The following is a 21,121-nucleotide window of genomic DNA, read 5'->3' on the forward strand; positions in this document are numbered from 1 at the left end:
TTTCTCTCACTCCGTTTCTCATACTCACACCGTCATCGTCGCTGCCCCGACATCTTCCTCCGCCGCCGCGATCCAGGCGTTCTCCAGGCCGCCGACATGTTCTTGCGGGACGCCATCTTGGATGTCGTGAATCCCGCGAGATTCAAGATGGCGTCGCCGCAACAATATGTCGCTGGCGTGGACGACATCGTGATCCAAAAAGATGGCGTTGGCGAAATCTCGCGAGATTACGCCGACGCCATTTTGGATCCCGATGTCGCCCATGCCAGCGACATGTTGTTGCGGAGACGCCATCTTGAATATCGCGGGACTTCACGACATCCAAGATGGCGTCCCGCAAGAATATGTTGCTGGCGTGGGCGACATCGGGATCCAAAATGGCGTCGGCGTAATCTCGCAAGATTTCGCCGACGCCATCTTTTTGGATCCCGATGTTGTCCACGCCAGCGACATGTTGCGGCGACGCTATCTTGAATATCGCGGGATTTCACGAAATCCAAGATGGCGTCCCGCAAGAACATGTCGGCGGCCTGGAGAACGTCTGGATCCTGGATCGCGGCGGCGGAGGAAGATGTCGGGGCAGCGACGATGACGGTGTGAGTATGAGAAACGGAGTGAGAGAAAGGAACGTATGTGGAGTGAAAGAGTGAGTGGACATGAGTGGAGGTGAAAGGTGAGAGGAGTGTGTGTTGAGGCGGTGTGGTGTGTTGAGGGTTAACATGGCAAGAGGTGTTAACGACGTCGGCGAAATCTCGCGAGATTTCGCCGACGCCATCTTGCATTCGTGAAATTGCGTCATTTACCTCACGCCGACTTGCTGTGCGGACGCTTGGCATTGCCTGTACCACCATAACTACTGCTGCCTTGGTCCTATGCCTGTTTACTGCCGGTGTCTAATTACTGGACCAATTTGCCTGTACCGCCATAACTACTGCTGCCTTGCTCCTCTGCCGGTGTCTAATTACAGGACCAATTTGCCTATACCGCCATAACTACTGCCTTTGTCCTCTGCCGGTGTCTAATTACAGGGCCAATTTGCCTATACTGCCATAACTACTGCTGCCTTTGTCCTCTGCCAGTGTCTAATTACAGGGCCAATTTGCCTCTATCGCCATAACTACTGCTGCTTTGGTCATCTGCCTGTTTACTGCCGGTGTCTAATTACAAGGCCAATTTGCCTCTACCGCCATAACTACTGCTGCCTTGCTCCTCTGCCGGTGTCTAATTACAAGGCCAATTTGCCTCTACCGCCATAACTACTGCTGCCTTGCTCCTCTGCCGGTGTCTAATTACAGGGCCAATTTGCCTCTACCGCCATAACTACTGCTGCATTGCTCCTCTGCTGGTGTCTAATTACAGGGCCAATTTGCCAATACCGCCATAACTACTGCTGCCTTGCTCCTCTGCCGGTGTCTAATTACAGGGCCAATTTGCCTCTACCGCCATAAGTACTGCTGCCTTGCTCCTCTGACTGTTCACTGCCTGTGTCTAATTACAGGGCCAATTTGCCTCTACCGCCATAACTACTGCTGCCTTGCTCCTCTGCCGGTGTCTAATTACAGGGCCAATTTGCCTCTACCGCCATAACTACTGCTGCCTTGCTCCTCTGCCGGTGTCTAATTACAGGGCCAATTTGCCTCTACCGCCATAACTACTGCTGCCTTGCTCCTCTGCCGGTGTCTAATTACAGGGCCAATTTGCCTCTACCGCCATAACTACTGCTGCCTTGCTCCTCTGCCGGTGTCTAACTACAGGGCCAATTTGCCACTACCACTTCATAACTACTGCTGGGCAATTACAGGGTCAATTAGTATCTGTTTACTCTACAATACTCCAGGACGCCTTCTTCACTGCCAGATAACTGCCAAATAGACTCCTTTACCTGTGCCAACATGAGTCATAACAAAAAGTATGCCAATGCCAGTGAAAGGAAAGCAGCTTTAGCACTACGACAAAAACAACGCCGTGCTAATGAGACTCCTGAGGAAAAACACCATCGCCTTGAGAAGATTAAGGCTTATAAACGCCGTCGCCTCACACACGAATCCCCTAACTCTAAATCCATAAGATTGGCTGAAGAAGCCTCTGCACGCCGTCACCGCCGACAACAGACGGCCTCTTCCTCATCATTATTATTAGACTCACAACAGGATGCTTCCACATCAGCATGTGGAACAATTTACTGCTACACTTCATCCCATATGCCGTTCACTGACATAACTAATCAGCAATCTGTTTCTGCCCTATCAATACCACCATTCAATACCGATGCACAGTATGCCAATGCCAGTGAAAGGAAAGCAGCTTTAGCACTACGACAAAAACAACGCCATGCTAATGAGACTCCTGAGGAAAAACAGCATCGACTTGATAAGATTAAGGCTTATAAACGCCGTCGTCTCACACACGAATCCCCTAACTCTAAATCTATTACATTGGCTGAAGAAGCCTCTACACGCCATCACCGCCAACAACAGACGGCTTCTTCCTCATCATTATTAGTAGACTCACAACAGGATGCTTCCACATCAGCATGTGGAACAAGTTACTACCACACTTCATCCTATATGCCGTTCACTGACATAACTAATCAGCAATCTGTTTCTTCCCTATCAATACCACCATTAGTCAATACCAACGCACAGTTTCTTCACATACAAGCTGCAGTTAGCCCGCAGAAAGTGCAACCAAGACAAATATACGTTGGTCTCAAAACTAGGCGCACCCCATCGGTTGGACATGCACTTCTACTACAACCTCACATTTTCACTAATGATGAAAATAGTATTACCGAACACAGCTGTGGTGACATGACCCATGTATGTGAGCATTGCGAAGCTTTGCATTTTGTAGCAGAGATACCTTCTGATAACAACTTTACGCTCTGCTGTCAGAAGGGTAAAGTCCATGTACCCATACTACAATATCCTGATGTCTTTACACGTTTGCTGAAAGGGCAAAGTGAATTTAGCAAAAATTTCATGGATAATATTCGAAGTATTAACAGTTCCTTTGCTTTTGCCTCCATGGGTGCAAATATTTCACCACCTCCTGGATATGGTCCATACTGTTTCCGCATACATGGCCAGATCTATCATAGAACTGAAACACTACATCCCTCAGATGACCAGCAACGCGCATTTGCCCAACTTTACATTCTCGATACCACTACCGCAAACGAACAACGCTTACGATGTAAAGAAAATCAAAAATGTCATCCTACATTGATGAACATTATTGCCCTTCAAATCCAAACTATTAATCCTTTTGTGGAAGCTTATCAAATGTTACGTGATGTGGAAGAACAAGAAAAAATTAAATCTCTACAAAACGGAACTGTCATGCCAAACATCACTATGGCTATTAAACAAGATCGTACTCAAGACCCTCGACGCTACAATAATCCCACTGTCAGTGAAGTAGCAGTCGTGTTTCAAAATGACAATGGTGAGCCACTAATGTCCACTCGCAGGATTTCAGAATACTCAAGATGGCATGGCCGCAAGAACATGTCGCCGGCGTGGACAATGTCGGGATCCAGGATGGCGCCGGCGGAAGAAGATGTCGGGGATCGTGGAGCAGCGACGATGACGGTGTGAGTATGAGAGACGGAGTGAGAGAAAGGGTCGTATGTGGAGTGAAAGAGTGAATGGACGTGAGTGGAGATGGTGAAAGGTGAGAGGAGTGTGTGTTGAGGCGGTGTGGTGTGTTGAGGAGGTGTGTGTGTATTGAGGGTTAACATGGCAAGAGGTGTGTCACTATCCTCTCGATGAGATAGCATCGGGCCTTAATCTACTATAATAAATGCGCTAAGCAGCTTCCGGGTTGTAACTGGTGACGTCACAGCACACCTCTTGCCATGTTAACCCTCAACACACCACTCCTCAACATACACTCCTCTCACCTTTCACTATCTCCACTAATGTCCACTCGCAGGATTTCAGAATACTCAAGATGGCGTGGCCGCAAGAACACGTCGCCGGCGTGGACAACGTCGGGATCCAGGATGGCGCCGGCGGAAGAAGATGTCAGGGATCATGGAGCAGCGACGATGACAGTGTGAGTATGAGAGACGGAGTGAGAGAAAGGGTCGTATGTGGAGTGAAAGAGTGAGTGGATGTGAGTGGAGATGGTGAAAGGTGAGAGGAGTGTGTGTTGAGGAGGTGTGTGTGTATTGAGGGTTAACATGGCAAGAGGTGTGTCACTATCCTCTCGATGCGATAGCATCGGGCCTTAATCTACTATAATAAATGCCCTAAGCAGCTTCCGGGTTGTAACAACTTCCGTGCAGTTGTAACTGGTGACGTCACAGCACACCTCTTGCCATGTTAACCCTCAAAACACCACTCCTCAACATACACTCCTCTCACCTTTCACTATCTCCACTAATGTCCACTCTCAGATAGCATCGGGCCTTAATCTAGTGTAATACATAATGATGAAAAATAAATAACTAAAAGTAATTGTCTTAAAGGGTGTTAGTCAACATTTGTTCGCTTTTTTTTTTTGGCAGCCAGAAGAATTACGAATACAGCTCTGGAGTACAAAACAGGCTATAAGTAATGTCATACATTTATAAATGGCTTTTTACGTATATAGTAAAATTATAAACCTAGAATTATATCCATATCAACAATTCATTACCTTCAAGTCACGGTGCACAATTCCCATATTGTGTAAGTATTGGACAGCGTCCAGGACTTGTCGGATAAGCTGACTGGCGTCCTTCTCCGTGTAATATCCCCGCTCAATGATACGATCGAAGAGCTCGCCGCCTGTGACACTGTGAGGTACAGAGATGTCATGATTCACACTGGTGTCACAGCAATGAATTATCTGCCACGAAAAGCCGCTGGGATTACAGCACAGGGATATCTGGGCAGGTGAGTCACTCGGAAGAACCGCTATGTGCATGTGGATTAAATGTGCTACTGCCAAGGACCCGTAGGCAGCAGATAATGAGACCCGCCCGGCTCATTTAATCCACTCTCTTCCTACCTAATATGAAACCACAAGCTGCATTTCACCATTAACCTTTTCCATAGAGGCTGTAGAACTGATGTCATCTTCTTCTAGGAAGTCTTTTTCGAAGAGGAAAGAAATGGATCTGTCCATCAGCGGGGTCCATACAGGAAAGGGCCGGTGACACTATTCAAGTCTACACTATATGGACTAAGAGCCGCAATGCCATATTTTTCTTCAATAAAACTTAAAGGGGGTGTCCATTAAACAGCACTTACTCATAATAGGTGATAAATATATGATCATTGGGTAACTGGCTGATCATGAGAATAGGGCTCCTAAAGTTCCCTGTGTGAAGAATTTGTTAGTGAGCATGTGCAACAGACAGTGAATGGAGATACAAACCAGACAGGCCTAAATGCATCTGCACTAATACAGGGTGCAGCGGACCCAAGTAAAATGGCAGCTGCACAGGTGTATAAATACCAAATGAAACAGCCAGCCTACAATCAGGGATTGGCCGTGTGGTACACCAGTGCAGAAGAAATAATCCGCATGTGGCAGTGTTCACACAGGGAATGCAGGGCTTCTGGTTCACAACCTCTTAGGCCGGTTTCACATTAGCGCTTTTTAAGCGCACGCACGGCCGGGGGTAGCTCCGCCCCCGAGCCGGCTCTCTGCCCGGCGTGCCCGCCCCTTGCTTGTAGCGCCGCCTACTAGCGGACAGCGGCGCCTGCGATCGGCGCACCCTATCTTTAGCATAGGGTGCGCAGATCGTGCGCAGGCCGTGCGCTAGTTGCGCTTTGACCTGCGCTGCGCACTTTTGACGGTGCGCCGTGCGCGCCAAAATCCGAAAAGTTTGATTTTGGCGCGCACGGCGCACCGTCAAAAGTGCGCAGCGCAGGTCAAAGCGCAACTAGCGCACGGCCTGCGCACGATCTGCGCACCCTATGCTAAAGATAGGGTGCGCCGATCGCAGGCGCCGCTGTGCGCTAGGAGGCGGCGCTACAAGCAAGGGGCGGGCACGCCGGGCAGAGAGCCGGCTCGGGGGCGGAGCTACCCCCGGCCGTGCGTGCGCTTAAAAAGCGCTAATGTGAAACCGGCCTTAGTAACACGATATAGGGGGGCTGCCCAGTGCCAACTAGAATGCATCCCGTGTGAACAGAGGCCACAAGTTTGCAGAACCATTTGGGCCCAACTGCACCCTGAAAGAAATATAAAAAGTGCACAAAAAACATATCAATATATGTAAGGTATTGGTGGATATTAAGGCCTTAATACGGAAGCTGGCAAACTGCGTCAAAGTTCCTTACACTTGCCAGTCCTACTCTAACATGAAAACCTCAAAAAGAGGAAAAAATCCTCCAAAAAATTCAGATACAAACCAGACAGGCCTAAATGCATCTACACTAATACAGGGTGCAGCGGACCCAAGTAAAATGGCAGCTGCACAGGTGCATAAATACCAAATGAAACAGCCAGTCTACAATCAGGGATTGGCCGTGTGGTACACCAGTGCTGAAGAAATAATCCGCATGTGGCAGTGTTCACACAGGGAATGCAGAATTTTTTGGAGGATTTTTTCCTCTTTTTGAGGTTTTCAGACAGTGAATGGATCAATGATTGCACATGCTCACTAAGGAATCATTCACACTTTTGGTGGTTTCAGTGGTTGGACACCAACACATTTATTATTGTTTATCCCCGCTATAGATGAAAAGTTAATTTATTTAAGTTCTTCAAGACAAAAAGTGAAACTCATATATAAAGTCATTACAAACAGAGTGATCCATTTCAAGTGTTTATTTCTGTTACTGTTGATGATTATGGCTTACAGCCAATGAAAACCCAAAAGTCATTATCTCAGTAAATTAGAATAATTTATAACACCAGCTTGAAAATATGATTTTAAAATCCAAAATGTTGGGCTACTGAAATGTATGTTCAGTAAATGCACTCAATACTTGGTCGGGGCTCCTTTTGCATCAATGTGGCGTGGCATGGAGGTGATCAGCCCGTGGTACTGCTGAGGTGTTATGGAAGCCCAGGTTGCTTCGATAGCAGCCTTCAGCTAGTCTGCATTGTTGGGTCTGGTGTCTCTCATCTTCCTCTTGACAATACTCCATAGATTCTTTATGAGGTTAAGGTCAGGCGAGTTTGCTGGCCAATCAAGCAGAGTGATACTGTTGTTTATAAACCAGGTATTGGGACTTTTGGCAGTGTGGACAGGTGACAAGTCCTGCTGGAGAATGAAATTTCCATCTCCAATAAGCTTGTTGGCAGAAGGAAGCATGAAGTGCTCTAAAATTTCCTGGCAGATGGCTACGCTGACTTTGGTCTTGATAAAACACAGTGGACCTACACCAGCAGATGACATGGCTCCCCAAACCATCACTGATTGTGGAAACTTCACACTAGACCTCAAGCAGCTTGGATTGTGGCCTCTCCACTATTCCTCCAGACTCTGGGACCTTGATTTCCATGGTCTATTGAGAAGTATCCACAATCAATATAGGTTCATCATAATTGGGAATATCACATTCTATGAAGTTTCAGTAATATTCACACGTATTACATAGGACGAGGCAGTTACTTACAGCTCCATGGCCAAGTACAGATGACTGGGACTCTCGTGGATATCCTGCAGGGCCACAATATTTTTATGGTTAATCCTACAAAGATACAAAAATACAATATATGCAGCATTATAAAGGAGAAGATGTGAACAAACTGGTTTTCTCCTGTTCTCTACCTCAAAAAATGTATTCCACCAACTTCTCCAAGCTAATTTCTTATCAAACTGTCTGGTTAATTTTGCCCCTGGGGGTCAACTTTCAGGGATCACAGCAACAATATTTTTTTCTTTTTCAAAAAAAGGGATTAGCGTAGAATAGTGGGATTAGGACCAGCAAGAAGTACTGTGTCGCATTGCGTTCCTCAACTGAGTAATTTACAAAATACAAAACAAGTATCTGAGGAATTTTCCCATAGTCTGATATGTCATAATAATATAATAGAGGTCAGATCCCCATTTTTAGATCAGAGGTGGTGGCATATGTGTCTTCTCTAAGAGTTCCCAAGAGCAGTGGTGGTACAGTCTAGTAGTGCTCTTATAATGCATTGGAGAAAACCAGCAGGGTCACCAAAGGCTAGAAATCACAGAAATATAATATAGGACAGGTAATGGCATAAGTTAAAGGCATGTACATCTTCAAAGAAAATATTCTTTCTTTATTATTAATTTGCTTCCTAAATGCAAAGTTAAGAAACTTCCTTAAAAAATGTTCTACCATTCTGCAGCTGCAGAATATCTGCAAGTCCTCTATATAGCAGAATGATGTGCAAAAGAGATACAAATCTTTCAGAGCTCCTGTTCCTAATTGCTCTCTGTGCTTCCTCTCCCTACTCTCAGTGTTAGAAATATTAGAGGTGGAGGTGGAAGCAGGGAAGATTGTACTCAGGTTTGTTGTGAAGAAAGGAGAAAGTATCAAAAGCTTTATGCAGGGCAGAGAAAAAGACTATAAAAAAGGAGGAAAAGAACAAGGAGAGGATAGAAGCTGTGTGGATATATAAAAGCAAGTGAAGACAGCATAACCTTGAATACATATGGGTCGCCCTCCCAGGGTTGTGGGGTACCCGGTACCGGGCCGGTGTTAGTGGGATGTGTCACAGCGGCGGTGACCCGGACCGTGGCCCTGGGCGCCCAAGTAATAGGAAGATGTGAATGGTGGAATGAAGTTAGATGAATAGTTCGTGATGCCACCTGTGGTGTTCAACAAGGGAGGTGTTAAGCCGACGCTGCATGCAGATCCTCCTGGACAGATGGTGTGGTGCAGCAATGATGGTATAGCCCTCCACAGGCAGGGCTGTTGTCCCAGGGCAGTGTAGATGTGGTGACACTTGGGTGATGTAGTGTCCGGTGCAGGGGATGTAGCAGTGTCAGGCGGACGGACGCAGGAAGGAATGGAGGACACCAGGGCATGTAGTTCCAAAGCTTTACTCACAGTCTGTAGTGCCCGCTTCTGTGCCATATCCTCCGGGTCAGGGACTCAGTCAACCTCCAGGCAAGATGGAAAGCTCCCTTCCACACTCCGCCAACTTATGTGCCTTTCCTGAACGTCTCCTCTATAGCGCCTTTAAGTGTGAAGATCTCCAGTACCGTGTTACACTGGAGTTCCTCCTGACAGATGTTCCCAAGAACTCTACTTGCATGGCAGACAGCTGTAGCCTGCTTCGGGGACTCTCTACTCCTAAGTCCCGGCTCTCTATCCATACTGCTGTTGTGCCCTCAAGTCTTAGATGGGAGTAGTGCATTTACAGCCCACTACTCCACTGGTGTCTGCTGCAGAACCATTAGTGTTCATACAACCTCGGGGACCGGGCCTCGGCCTTGCGCTTAGAACTTCAAGGCAGGGTTCTTCCTCTAACCCACGTCCTCTGTGTTCCCTTTTACTCCTACGTTCCGTACTTGTCCTTTCCCTTCTATGGAAGCTCAGGCTTCAGGTCAACGTCCTTCTCCTTCTTTCCTTTCCTGTTCCGTGCCAGATGGCTCAGGTCACTGAGGCAGCTGCAGCACTCCTTCCTCCATCCCTTCTTCCAGGGATCCCCACTCCTCTCGAGTGGCTTCCTCCCTCACTGACCTCCTGTCAGACTGACCTGTCATCCTAAACCATCCCGCTCATATATATATTCTGAACTCCACCCACCTCCCAGCACGTCTAGTGTTCCAAGCATTGAACCACCAAAGGGGCTCTGCTTCTCTCTAAGCAAAGAGCCGCAATGTGGTTATGCTGAACTACTCTATTGTGTGGGGTGCGAGTGTTGGAGCGTGGTCAGGAGCCTCCAACTTACCTGGATGGTGGGGCACCACACCTTAGGAGAAGGTGCAGTACCTCTGTGGCGACTGAACCTCAGGGGCGCCACACATACAGACCTCAAAATCACCCGATATTACTGGAAGAGACACACAGAGCTCACATCCAGCCACTATTACTGAGAGAAGCACAGAGAGCTCACATCCAGCCTATGTTACTGAGAGAGGTACAGAGAGCTCACGTTCATCCTATGTTACTGGGAGAGGCACGCAAACATGACATATAGCCTGTATTACGTAAAACAACACAGAGACCTTAAACCCAGGCTATATTACTAGGAAAGACACGCAGACCTCACATCCAGCCTATATTACCGGGAGAGAGACAGACCTCCCAACCAGGGTATATTACAAGAAAGATACATACCTCCCATTTAGCCTGTATTACTGGAAGAGACACACAGAGCTAACATCCAGCCTGTATTACAGGGAGAGCTGTCCAGCCTGATGTTACTAATTGCTCTCTGTGCTTCCCCTCTCTACTCTTGGTGTTAGAAATATTAGAGTTGGGGGTGGCAGGAGGGAAAGTTGTACTCAGATTTGCTTTGGAGAAAGGTGAAATTATCAAAAGCTTTATGGATGGCAGAGAAAAAACAACATAAACAAGGAGAGTGTGAAGCTGTGTGGAAATATAAAAGCAAGTGAAGACAGCATAACCTTGAATACATACAGACCTCACATCCAACCTATATTACTGGAAGAGACACACAGAGCTCACATCCAGCCTATATTACTGAGAGAGGCACAGAGAGCTCATGTCCAGCCTATGTTACATGGAGAGGCACACAAACATAACATCTAGCCTACACTACCTGAAAAGACATAGACCTCAAATGCAGGCTATAGTAATAGGAAAGACACACAGACCTCACAACCAGCCTATATTACTGGGATAGAGACAGACCTCCCGCCCGGGGTGTATTACTGGGAGAGACACATACCTCCCATCCAGCCTGTATTACTGGGAGAAACACACAGAGCTCACATCCAGCCTCTATTACTGGGAAAGATGTACAGACCTCACATACAGTCTATCCTGCTGGGAAAGACACACATAGGTCACATCCAGCCTATATTACCATTAAACATCACATCCAGCCTATATTACCGGGTGAGACACAGACCTCCCATCCAGTTTATATTAGAAGCAAAGACACATCCAGACTTCATTACTGGGACCAGCCTATATCACTGGGACAGAGAGAGACATCACATCCAGCCTATATTACTGGAAGAGACACAAAGACCTCACATACAGCCTATATTTCAGAGAAGAAACTCCCACTTGTGAAACATCTGCTACAAAGTGCATATCAAGAGGTCTGATAACAAATGAATGATGGAAGATTACAGCCTGAAACTTAGTGCAATTTTATTAACTAAAGATAACCACTAACATACTGCATGTAAAAAAAAATTCCCGTCTCAAAGTTGTCCATAGCCTTTTCTTTTTTTTTTATTTCTATAGTTGCCCATAGTTCTTTTGTCACAATAAAAAATCTGTAACAAGGCCCCCATCTACTATGCACATTGGTAACATAATGAAAACTGACGCCAGAATACGCGGGTGCTTGTAGGTTCTAAAACAGGTGTATTTTCAGCTATTAGTCCTTAAATCTTTGCAGCGGTGCTGTATGCTGAGACACAAAGTTTCTTCTTCATAGTATTGTTTAATAACACATAATTAATGCCATTTATTGTGATATCTTTACTTTCCCTGTCTCTGTTGTAATTATAAGGTAGATGGGTAAGAAAAGAAAAAAAAGGTTGGACGTTGGTTTGAGTCATTTCAGCTTTCCTGGGAGACCTGAGAAACGGCTCAGAGTTCCGAGGTTGCCATGACAACCATAGAAGTTCGGCTTTTGGGCACAAGTATGAAAGAGCTATAGAAATGCTGAAAAAAGATTAATTTTTGATCAGATAACAGCTCGCAAGACTTTCAGAGCTGTGAGTAAGCACACAACTGATTTAAAGGCTTGTGGAGATACACCCTTCAGCAAATCTTTAACGATGATGATGATGATGAAGTATATAGGAAAAATTTCATGCAGCTAGGAGCATTAAAATTTACACAAAATGCCATATTTTCACAAGTGTTATATAATACAATCATTGCTGTATCATTTTCTGGGTTAAGATGGTTGGCACACATTGGCATTCCCTCCCCAGTAACCAGTCCCCATTCAAGGTTTTACAGTGGAACTGTTACTAGGTGAAAGCTGACTAGTTTTTGATCTTATTTGATTCCTGCTGCTTTCCTGAGTATTCTATTTTTTCCTTTTTAAAATCTGCCATACGGTCCCAGAGATATGGGCCATTTTATTTACTGCTAATTTTCAGTTCACACGATCCTCTGGGACGTGTCTTTAGGCTGCTCTGCAGTATTGCACTGTGAGCACCGCCCTCTTGGACAAGTCCATAAAAATTTGCCCTAATTAAAAGACCAATCTCTCTGGAACTGTATGGAGGATTTTTTAAAAGAAAACAGCAAAATACTCGGGGGACCAGCAAGAAAAAAATAAATACAAAAACTGGCCTCTTTTCACTTGGTGACATGTCCTCTTCAAACCAACTCCTCTACAAAGTAAGGCTTCTTTCTTTGTTGCTCACAGTTCCTTGTTGCCCTAAATATGCCACCTTAGGAGCTTCCCTTGCCCATATATCATCGGGGATTTGTTTTGCTGGGGATTTCCATTACCAGATTTTTTTTCAGAAAAGGCTCAAAATAGAAAATATCCAACATGATTGATGGTTTTCCATTGATTAGGTCAATGTCTGCTTTACAGAGACCCCTTCATGGATCAAGATGTTGCAATTGGGATGTTGGGAAGCGTGGTAAAATCCACAATAACTTTGCACCAGCAGGAACGCTGTGACGCTCTAGATTTATCTTGTTACATGTCCAAAGTGAGATTTTTGGACGAGTTACTTTGCCTCCATTTATTGTACAAGTTACTATGCTGTTGTCATCCTGTCTGTATGGTAATGTGTTTGTATGGTCCTTGCATGATCCAGGCCAGGTTTTTGTCTTGTCAGGGGTTAATTTTCCCTGCCTCGTTCCGGTGTCCGGTCTGCTATATCTCTGTTCTGCAACCTGTGTGCAGTGCCAGTTATATTGCTTACCTTGGCGTGTTTAGCTGGCTCTGGTGAGTTCCTGATCTGTCCTGCTGCGTTCATCTGACCCTACCCGTGTCTGTTGACCTTCCTCCTACCTGACCCTGCTGCTTATTTCCCTGTGTGTTTGGATTCCCTGGTATTAGACTTTAGCTCGTCCCTGACCTGATCCTGTGTCTCCCATCTGTTAGCTTAGCTATTGACGGGCACTGACCTTTTGCGCTCTTCTGACTCTTGTGTTTTGGATTTCCCCTTTGTACTGCTTTATTCTCTGGTATCGACTCAGCTCTCTGACTATTCCGCTGCCACCTAGTGGTTGTTTTGCTGTATTTCTGCTGGTCTGCTGCATTGCAGGATATTCAGCTCATTTTTCACTCTGCTGCCATCTAGTGGAGTTTGTGTTACTCTGCAGTAACCCACAGTATTACAGCGTGAAAGTCCTATCTCTTTTACAATTGACAGGACATCCCTCTTCAGAGGAACTTCACTTGTAGACGAGAAGGAGGTGATAATTAGACCAAATAGTCATAATAAGACGAGGCTCTTCTGCTCTCAGAGGCAAAACCTGATGCCGTAATAAGGGCTCGATTTGATCATTACTTTAGTGCTCCCTCTATGCCGATATGCTACATACTGTATATGTTATGTACATGTGAAATGTCAACTCTATGAAGATCCCAAATCTCATTGTCAATTTGTGTCGAGTTGTCAGGTCCATCTGAAATATAATGCACACAAGGGGGCTATTTATGGCAGGTCATTACGGCTCACGTTTTTTACCAGATGTACAGGTAATCATACTGAGATCAAGAGTCTATAACCATTAAAAAGAAAAGGCAATGCTATATATTGTGCTGAGGCTTATACTTAACAAACCTTCAGATGGTCTTCTAAAACCTGAACCTGTACCAGTGCAAGGATTTAATAAGAGGTCACCATCCGCTATATACTCCAATCAACCAGTCCAGTCCGATAAACCGGGCTGAATATCCAGCACAAGGTATAATGTTGCTGTACCAGGTGTATTAAGCTTCATATCTATAAAGAATATAATGAGATGCTTAAAGCCGCCATTTATCCGCAGTGCTCTCCGAGCAGTGAGATAACCCCCTCCCGCTGTGATGTAGTCGTACACCATGTTATTACTGTATGTTGGAATGAATACTGATTGGGATCAACGTCTTATTTCAGACTTGTCGGGATAACCTAAACCCGCCGGAATACTAAACGCCAATGTCCAGGACAGAATTATGCAATCTGCCTTTTCAACGATGGCGGAATGGAAATTGGAAAGTGTCTGTAAAAATAATGCCCATTCTTCCCTTTTGCCAGCTCCACAGTCGGGAGGTTGAGCCTGGCATCTATTTGCTTCTTATTCATGTAGAGTGATTGTATCAATGCAACGTTTTTGCATAATGCATGATTATGATATTTGATGGCTCGCAGGGTCTCCCTCTTAGGATCCCTCTATGGTGTGCCAGATCCATCCATGAATCACATGAACAGCCAATAAACGACTGCTCCAGTAAAAAAAAAGTTTATCCACAAATGAGGACATCATCTTCAATATGGAAAGGTCATGTTCGGACCACCATTTAACTTCACAAGAGTTGGACCTAGCCGAGAAAGCTCCCCCCACTGAGAGAGGGATCAAATTGCTCACACCTGGGAGACCTATGTAGCGATTATTGAGTTAATTACTTTAGGTAATTTAGAGTTTGGTTATTTCTACACTATATTATTAGTATCAAATACGCAGTTGGTGCTCCCGATTTGGTGCAAAATAGGGAGTTCCAACAGGAAACCCTTCAACCTGAGGCCATCTGCACGTCATTGTCTTTGACCAAGTACTGTGTGTTTTCTCCTCGCTTTTTTCATGCTTTGCCCATACTCAATCCATGTAGCCCCAAGTCAACTCACTCATACATCTCCAAGCCGATAGATGCAGGAGTGTACAAAACTTGTGATCACACCCAATGGTGGACACAGACAGAAAATAGACCCCATGCAAGAACAATATATGAGCCCTTTGCAGCCCAAGAGCTCTGAAAAATGCAAAATTGTGCCTTCTTTGGGGGTAGTAATGGCCCCTCTTACCTCTTGGGCCCTGTGTAGCCCCACAGGATGCACCAATGATATGTCCACCCTTGATCAAACTCAACCCCCAAACAGGACAATAATTAAAAGACTAAGTCTGCGTCATGCCTATTTTGATTTTCCATTAACAGCCACGCTCAACAATAATAGGCTGGAATCTAAAGATCGGCCACGGGAAGCTTCCATGGCTTTATCGCCGACGCAGGCAGTGGTGTTGCAGCTGCTTAGTAAGGACATTGCAAGAGGTTTGGCCATGGGGGCAGCAGATCTGGACACCCCTTTTTGGCAATGAGACATAACACTTATAAAATGACCTCGATATTTTATAGTGACCTTTATGTATACGCAGGATTACAGAAAATCTCACTAAAACCAAACTATTGTCCATAAATACCCTGTAACCAATAGAATGATGGAAAAAGTGACTTCATATCCAGTCTGCATTGTCTTCTGCATCCCGAGAATGTTACTGTAAGCTCAGGATTATTCCTGAGAGTGAAATACGTACGCCCCTGCCTCGCCACGCAATTGTTAATACTAGCATAGGGAGCCATTTATTATATGGCGTGACGGGAACACCGAACCCTTCTGCAGAAACACTAAATCCTATTTCATCTTGACAAATGTTTGGCATCCTCGGTTTGAATTTTCAGTTACTTAAAGGGAAACCAACAGTCAGCAGTTTTTAAACAGAAAAGAAAATACAGAGTAACAAGGTTATTAGAGCCCCAAAATTTTCAAAGGGGTTGTCAAATTTGGAAACGATTTTTTCTTACTTAAATGCATGTATTCGGGGCTAAAAATAACTTTTGCAATTGGGTTTCATTAACGACTTTGCGCTGTTTGCCTTCGACAGCCTCTGTGTTGAACTGTCCTTTGCTAACTGCAGAATGAGTTAACGAAGAATCCGTGAGCTACGTTTAAAGATCTGATATAAGAGTTTTAAAATAAAAATTAGAGCTTTTCTCATTTGATTAATGACCACAGACCACATCAAAGTTGAAGGTGTAAAGAAACAAAGATCCCGCAAAAGCAAAATGTGCAAAAATTTTAATGAAACTAAAATTCAATAATGCTTTTTAACCCCAAAGAAATGAATGTATGTACAAAAATGTCCACAAAGAAGTGGATATTCCCTTTAATATGCTTTTAGGAGTCCATTCTGCTGGTCATATGCAATATTATAGAAAAATCATGGAGTATGGCGTCCTCTCTATCTGGGACTCATGCAAGCTGAATTTCCAATGCAGAGACCTCCCTTGTAAAATCATTTATAAAATGGGGTGAGACCCAGCATTGTAAAAACAAAATTACCAATACTATGAATGGCAAATTTTGGACATTTAAGGCCTCTTTCACACTTCGGTTTTTTGTTTCAGTTAAAATCCGCCAAAAAGGCGGAAAAGCGGATCCGTTCCTAACTGATGTGAACGGATGGCACAGGATCCTTATTTTGACAGATCCGCTGAATGAAGAATTTTAAAGGAACCGCTGGCGAGAGAGAGAGAGAGAGATTTTTTGTCCCCCAAAAAGGATTTAATTTTCTCCCTGACTTCCTTTCTCCGGGCATGCGCAATGGAAAATGCGGATCCAACAACAAAAAAAAACGTTGCAAGGTCCGTCCAGGCATGCCGGCGGATGAAAAAAATTTGGCGGATCCTCACAAAAACGGATCCAACGGATGGCCATCTGTCAAGATCCGCCAGTAATGCAACTCAATGGGGAAAAAAACGGATCCGCAAAAAAAATGGCGGATCCGTTTTTTTCAAAACCTGGCGGATTTTGACTGATGGTCAAAAACGGAAGTGTGAAAGAGGCCTAAGCCTTTTCTCAAAAAAGGCCCCCAAGATAGCCACTTTGAGGCGTACTTTTTGCTAAATTCCATTATTCCATTTCTTTTAGTGTATTGCCTCGAAAAATAGGACTGTTGTCAAGTAGGCATAAATGATCTATAACCTCTCTATAGGTTGAGCCATTTTTATGGATACACCTGGGTGGGCCATTTATATGGATACACCTGGTTGGGCCATTTATAAAATGGCTGCCATGGTCACCACCCATCTTGAAAAGTTTTCCCCCTCCCATATACTAATGTGCCACTGGGTCGCCCTCCCAGGGCTGTGGGGTACTCGGTACCAGGCCGGTATCAGTGGGATGTGTCACAGCAGCGGTGACCTGGACCGTGGCCCTGGGCGCCCAAGTAATAGGAAGATGTGAATGGTAGAATGTAGTTAGATGAATAGTTCGTGACGCCACCTGTGGTGCTCGGCAAGGGAGGTGTTAAGTCGACGCTGCATGCAGATCCGCTGGGACTGATGGTATGGTGCAGCAAAGATGTAAAAGCTCCCCACAGGTGAAGCTATAGTCTTAGGGCAGTGTAGATGTGGTCGGCACGGGGATGTAGCGGTCCCGGAAAGGTAGGAAGCAGACAAGACACAGCGGGGTGCAATTTCTGTACCTTTACTTGATAACTGCAGTCCAGGTCCTGATTACAGATGGTATTGGAGCAGGCTAGCCTGGAAGCAATTCAGGGATTCTCTCTCAGCAGATGGGTTGTGCAGTCTCCTTACTAGCGCTTATTTGAATGAAGTACTCCCAGTACTGAGTTACACTGGAGTTCCTCCTGTCAGATGTTCTCAAGAACCTCACTTGCACAGCAGACAGCTGTAGCCTATCTCGGGGACTCCTCTCTCCTGAGTCCCGGCTCACTATCCAAGCTGCTGTTGTGCCCTCAAGTCTTAGAGGGGAGTAGGGCATTTACAGCCTCCTACTCCTCTGGTGTCTGTTGCAGGACCGTTAGTATCCGTACAACCGTGGAGACCAGGCTCCAGTTCATGCGCTCTCTCCAGAGATGAGCTCTTCCTCTCAGCTCTATCTCAGCGCTCCTTCCACACGTCTGCACACTTCACCCTCTGCAGAATAACTAACCACTACTTCCTCTTGGCCCTCAGAGAGCACTCCTCCCCTTAATCCAGGTTCAGAGTTCCCCCTGCTGGCCTGGAGTGGAACTGTGTTGCATACATAGATTGACTGCGAGAGAGACCCATCATTGCCTCCAAGCCTGGCATTACCCTCCCTGGAGGAAGGCAAAGCCACTGTGGCGACCTTACTCCTGGGGGTGCCACATTCCCCCAGGGTGCAAGTCAGCACTCCTGGGCTGAACAAAAACATGAAACATATAAACAGTTAAATAATAATTATTGTACAAGATTTAAAAATGAAAAAGTGACAAAAACCAAGAGCTTCAAAAATGGTCCTATGATGATAAGTCCAAGCATCAATGTCCATGGTCCATTCCTGGGCAAATGGTGAACTACATACAGGAAAGTTTTTGACCACACAAGTCCTGTGGTACAATGTCCATAAAACAAAACTGGCAAATCTAAAGGAAACTCTTACAGGTTACCTGTAGGCACAAAACTTGAAAAACAGTTACATATTGTGAGAATCATGTGGGAATAGTGGATGAGGGCAGGTATATCTCTCCCAGATTCCTTTCCTATGTGCCCTAGTCTGGTCAGTATCGCACCTGCTTGCTAATGAATAATGGGAGGTGGATATAAAAGGATGCCAGGTGGTTGTGTGAGTGTCTCAGCCTGGGAACACAGAGAGCCTGTCTGTGTGAGAGACACACGTGAGAGGAAGCAGTGCCCACTGCAACTGTGGTTTGGCTGGACGGGAGAAGCCCGCCAGTTGGTAGTAAGGTTGTCCATTGTTTAGTTAGTGCCCGGCAGGCAAGGATTTCTTTTATGTTTTATTTCCTTTTTGCATTGCTTTCACCGTTAATAAACCTGACTCAGGGTCAGTTACACCCGAATCCCAGCTCTGCGCCTGAGTTTCATGCTGAACGCACGTGACCTTTGACCCCAGCAAAGGCGATCCCGGAGTGTTTTATCACATTGTGGTGGAGAACGCGGGCATCACGTTGCAAGCATAAGCATGGAGGACGTGGTGAAAGCGCTGGTACAGTCCACCGCCGTCCAGCAAGAAGCTAATCGGGTGATGATGGCCCAGCTGAAGGAGTTGGTGGACATGACAGCTACCGATCGTTCGCTTCTCCAGCAGGTGGCGCAGCGCCTGGCAAGCCTACATGAGGTTAACCTGGAAGCCGAGTCGAGAGTGATTCACGTGAGTCGGTACTGGCAGAAGATGACGACCGAAGATGACGTCGAGGCATACCTAACCACGTTTGAACGGACGGCGGTACGAGAAAAATGGCCGAAGGCACGATGGGCCGGCCTGATTGCCCCGTTTCTTTCCGGTGAGGCCCAAAAGGCTTATTAAGACTTAGAGCCTGAAGCTGCGCAGGACTTTGACAAACTGAAAGCCGAGATCTTGGCCCGGCTGGGAGTGACGACCGCTGTCCGTGCACAGAGAGTGCATCAATGGACTTATCAGCCGGATAAACCACCGCGGTCACAGATGTTCGACCTGATCCACGTGACGAAGAAGTGGCTACAACCCGAGGTGCTGACAGCGCCAGAGATAATCCAGAGAGTCGTCATGGACAAGTACCTGAGAGCTCTACCGCCAGCCCTGAGGAAGTGGGTAAGCCATGGAAATCCTACGACGGCAGATCAACTGGTGGATCTGGTTGAATGTTACTCCGTGGCGGAAGGACTCCGAGACAACGTTACCCCACCTCGTTCTTCATCATCTCCACGTGGAACCGGTAAGACTGTTCCAGGGAGTAGGGGAGATGGAAAAATCCCTAAGACAGTGGGGGAGGAAAATGGGACTGCCCGCACTGCGAGGCCGAGAGTAACGAACTATGGTCTAAGCAAGGGGCCCGTTAGGTGTTTCCGCTGCCAAGAGATGGGACATATTGCTGCGAACTGTCCGGTCACTACTGAACCCATGCAGTGCGACGTCACAGACTCTAAAAACCGCATGTCTATGGTTGCACGGGTAGTGAGTGTGAATGCCGGTCAAAAGGATGCGGAAAAACACTTGTGTGATTTAACTGTTAATGGCAAAAATGTGGTGGCATTGTTAGACTCGGGAAGTGTGGTGACTCTGGTGAAGGCCAGTCTGGTGTCAGCCCCGACTGGACCATCAGACAAATTTTCTGTAACGTGTGTGCATGGAGACACCTGTTCGTACCTCACCACGGTCATATGCATTACTACTTCCTATGGGTCTGTGCAACATAAAGTGGGACTCGTCCCGGCGTTATTGCATGATGTTATCCTGGGCCGGGATTTTCCCCACTTCTGGCAATTGTGGGAGAATCAGTTGATGCCCTTGGGTAATCGTGTGCATGATTCTTCTCCCAGGGCGCGTGGGGGTCCCGAACCCCTGGAAGAGGTCTCCCCGGAAGACTCGGGGGAAGAGTCTGCGGGAAATGACCTGCAGTTCCCGTTTTCAGTCATGGCGGGTGATGCGGAGGAGACCGGGGAAGAGGAGGAGGCCGACAGCCGTCCACCTCCCCGTTTGCCGGATTTAGAAGTTCAGAAAGATGACTTCCAAAGCGAGCAAATAAAGGATCCTACCCTTTCTCAGGCTAGGACAAATGTAAAAGTGATAAACGGGGTACCCGTAGAACCTGGCTCTAGGCTGGCATATCCTTACATGGTTCTGGAGAATGATTTACTCTATCAGATAGAGAAAAAGGGGGAAGGTACGGTGCAACTATTAGTCGTGCCAAAACCCTACCGGCGGCAGGTGCTGGACCTGGCCCACGGACATGTGATGGGAGGTCACCTGGGAGTCCAGAAAACCACCGAAAGGATATTACACTGTTTTGTTTGGCCAGGCATGCATCACGATATTCGTGTATATTGTGAGTCTTGTCCTGACTGCCAAGCCTCTGCACCTAAGCCCCGGTTCTGTAGCCCTTTGGTACCCCTACCTATTATTGAAGTCCCGTTTGAGAGGATTGGGATGGATTTAGTTGGATCCCTTCCACGGTCTGCACGTGGACACCAACATATCCTGGTCATCTTGGATTATGCCACTCGTTACCCGGAGGCCATCCCTTTGCGTAACACGGCCACCAAGACGATTGCCAAGGAACTGGTGCATGTGTTTAGTCGGGTCGGTATACCAAAACAGATACTCACCGACCAGGGGACC

The 21,121-nt window shown here is 46.2% G+C and overlaps 1 protein-coding gene across 2 annotated transcripts in view; it reads right to left on the reverse strand.

Annotated features, from left to right (window-relative positions):
• Nucleotides 1–21,121, reverse strand: part of PNCK (pregnancy up-regulated nonubiquitous CaM kinase) — a 165,525-nt gene that overhangs the window by 39,307 nt on the left and 105,097 nt on the right. For both annotated transcript variants that reach the window (XM_073590919.1, XM_073590920.1), the window contains 2 exons: nucleotides 7,560–7,634; nucleotides 4,645–4,783 (listed from right to left, as the gene is read on the reverse strand). In XM_073590919.1, coding sequence (XP_073447020.1) covers nucleotides 4,645–4,783; nucleotides 7,560–7,634 — 214 coding nt within the window. The remainder of the gene's footprint in view (nucleotides 1–4,644; nucleotides 4,784–7,559; nucleotides 7,635–21,121) is intronic.

This window comes from Dendrobates tinctorius, unplaced genomic scaffold, assembly GCF_039654945.1.
Source record: "Dendrobates tinctorius isolate UK_male_01 unplaced genomic scaffold, ASM3965494v1 ptg000120l, whole genome shotgun sequence".
NCBI classification, from domain to species: domain Eukaryota; kingdom Metazoa; phylum Chordata; class Amphibia; order Anura; family Dendrobatidae; genus Dendrobates; species Dendrobates tinctorius.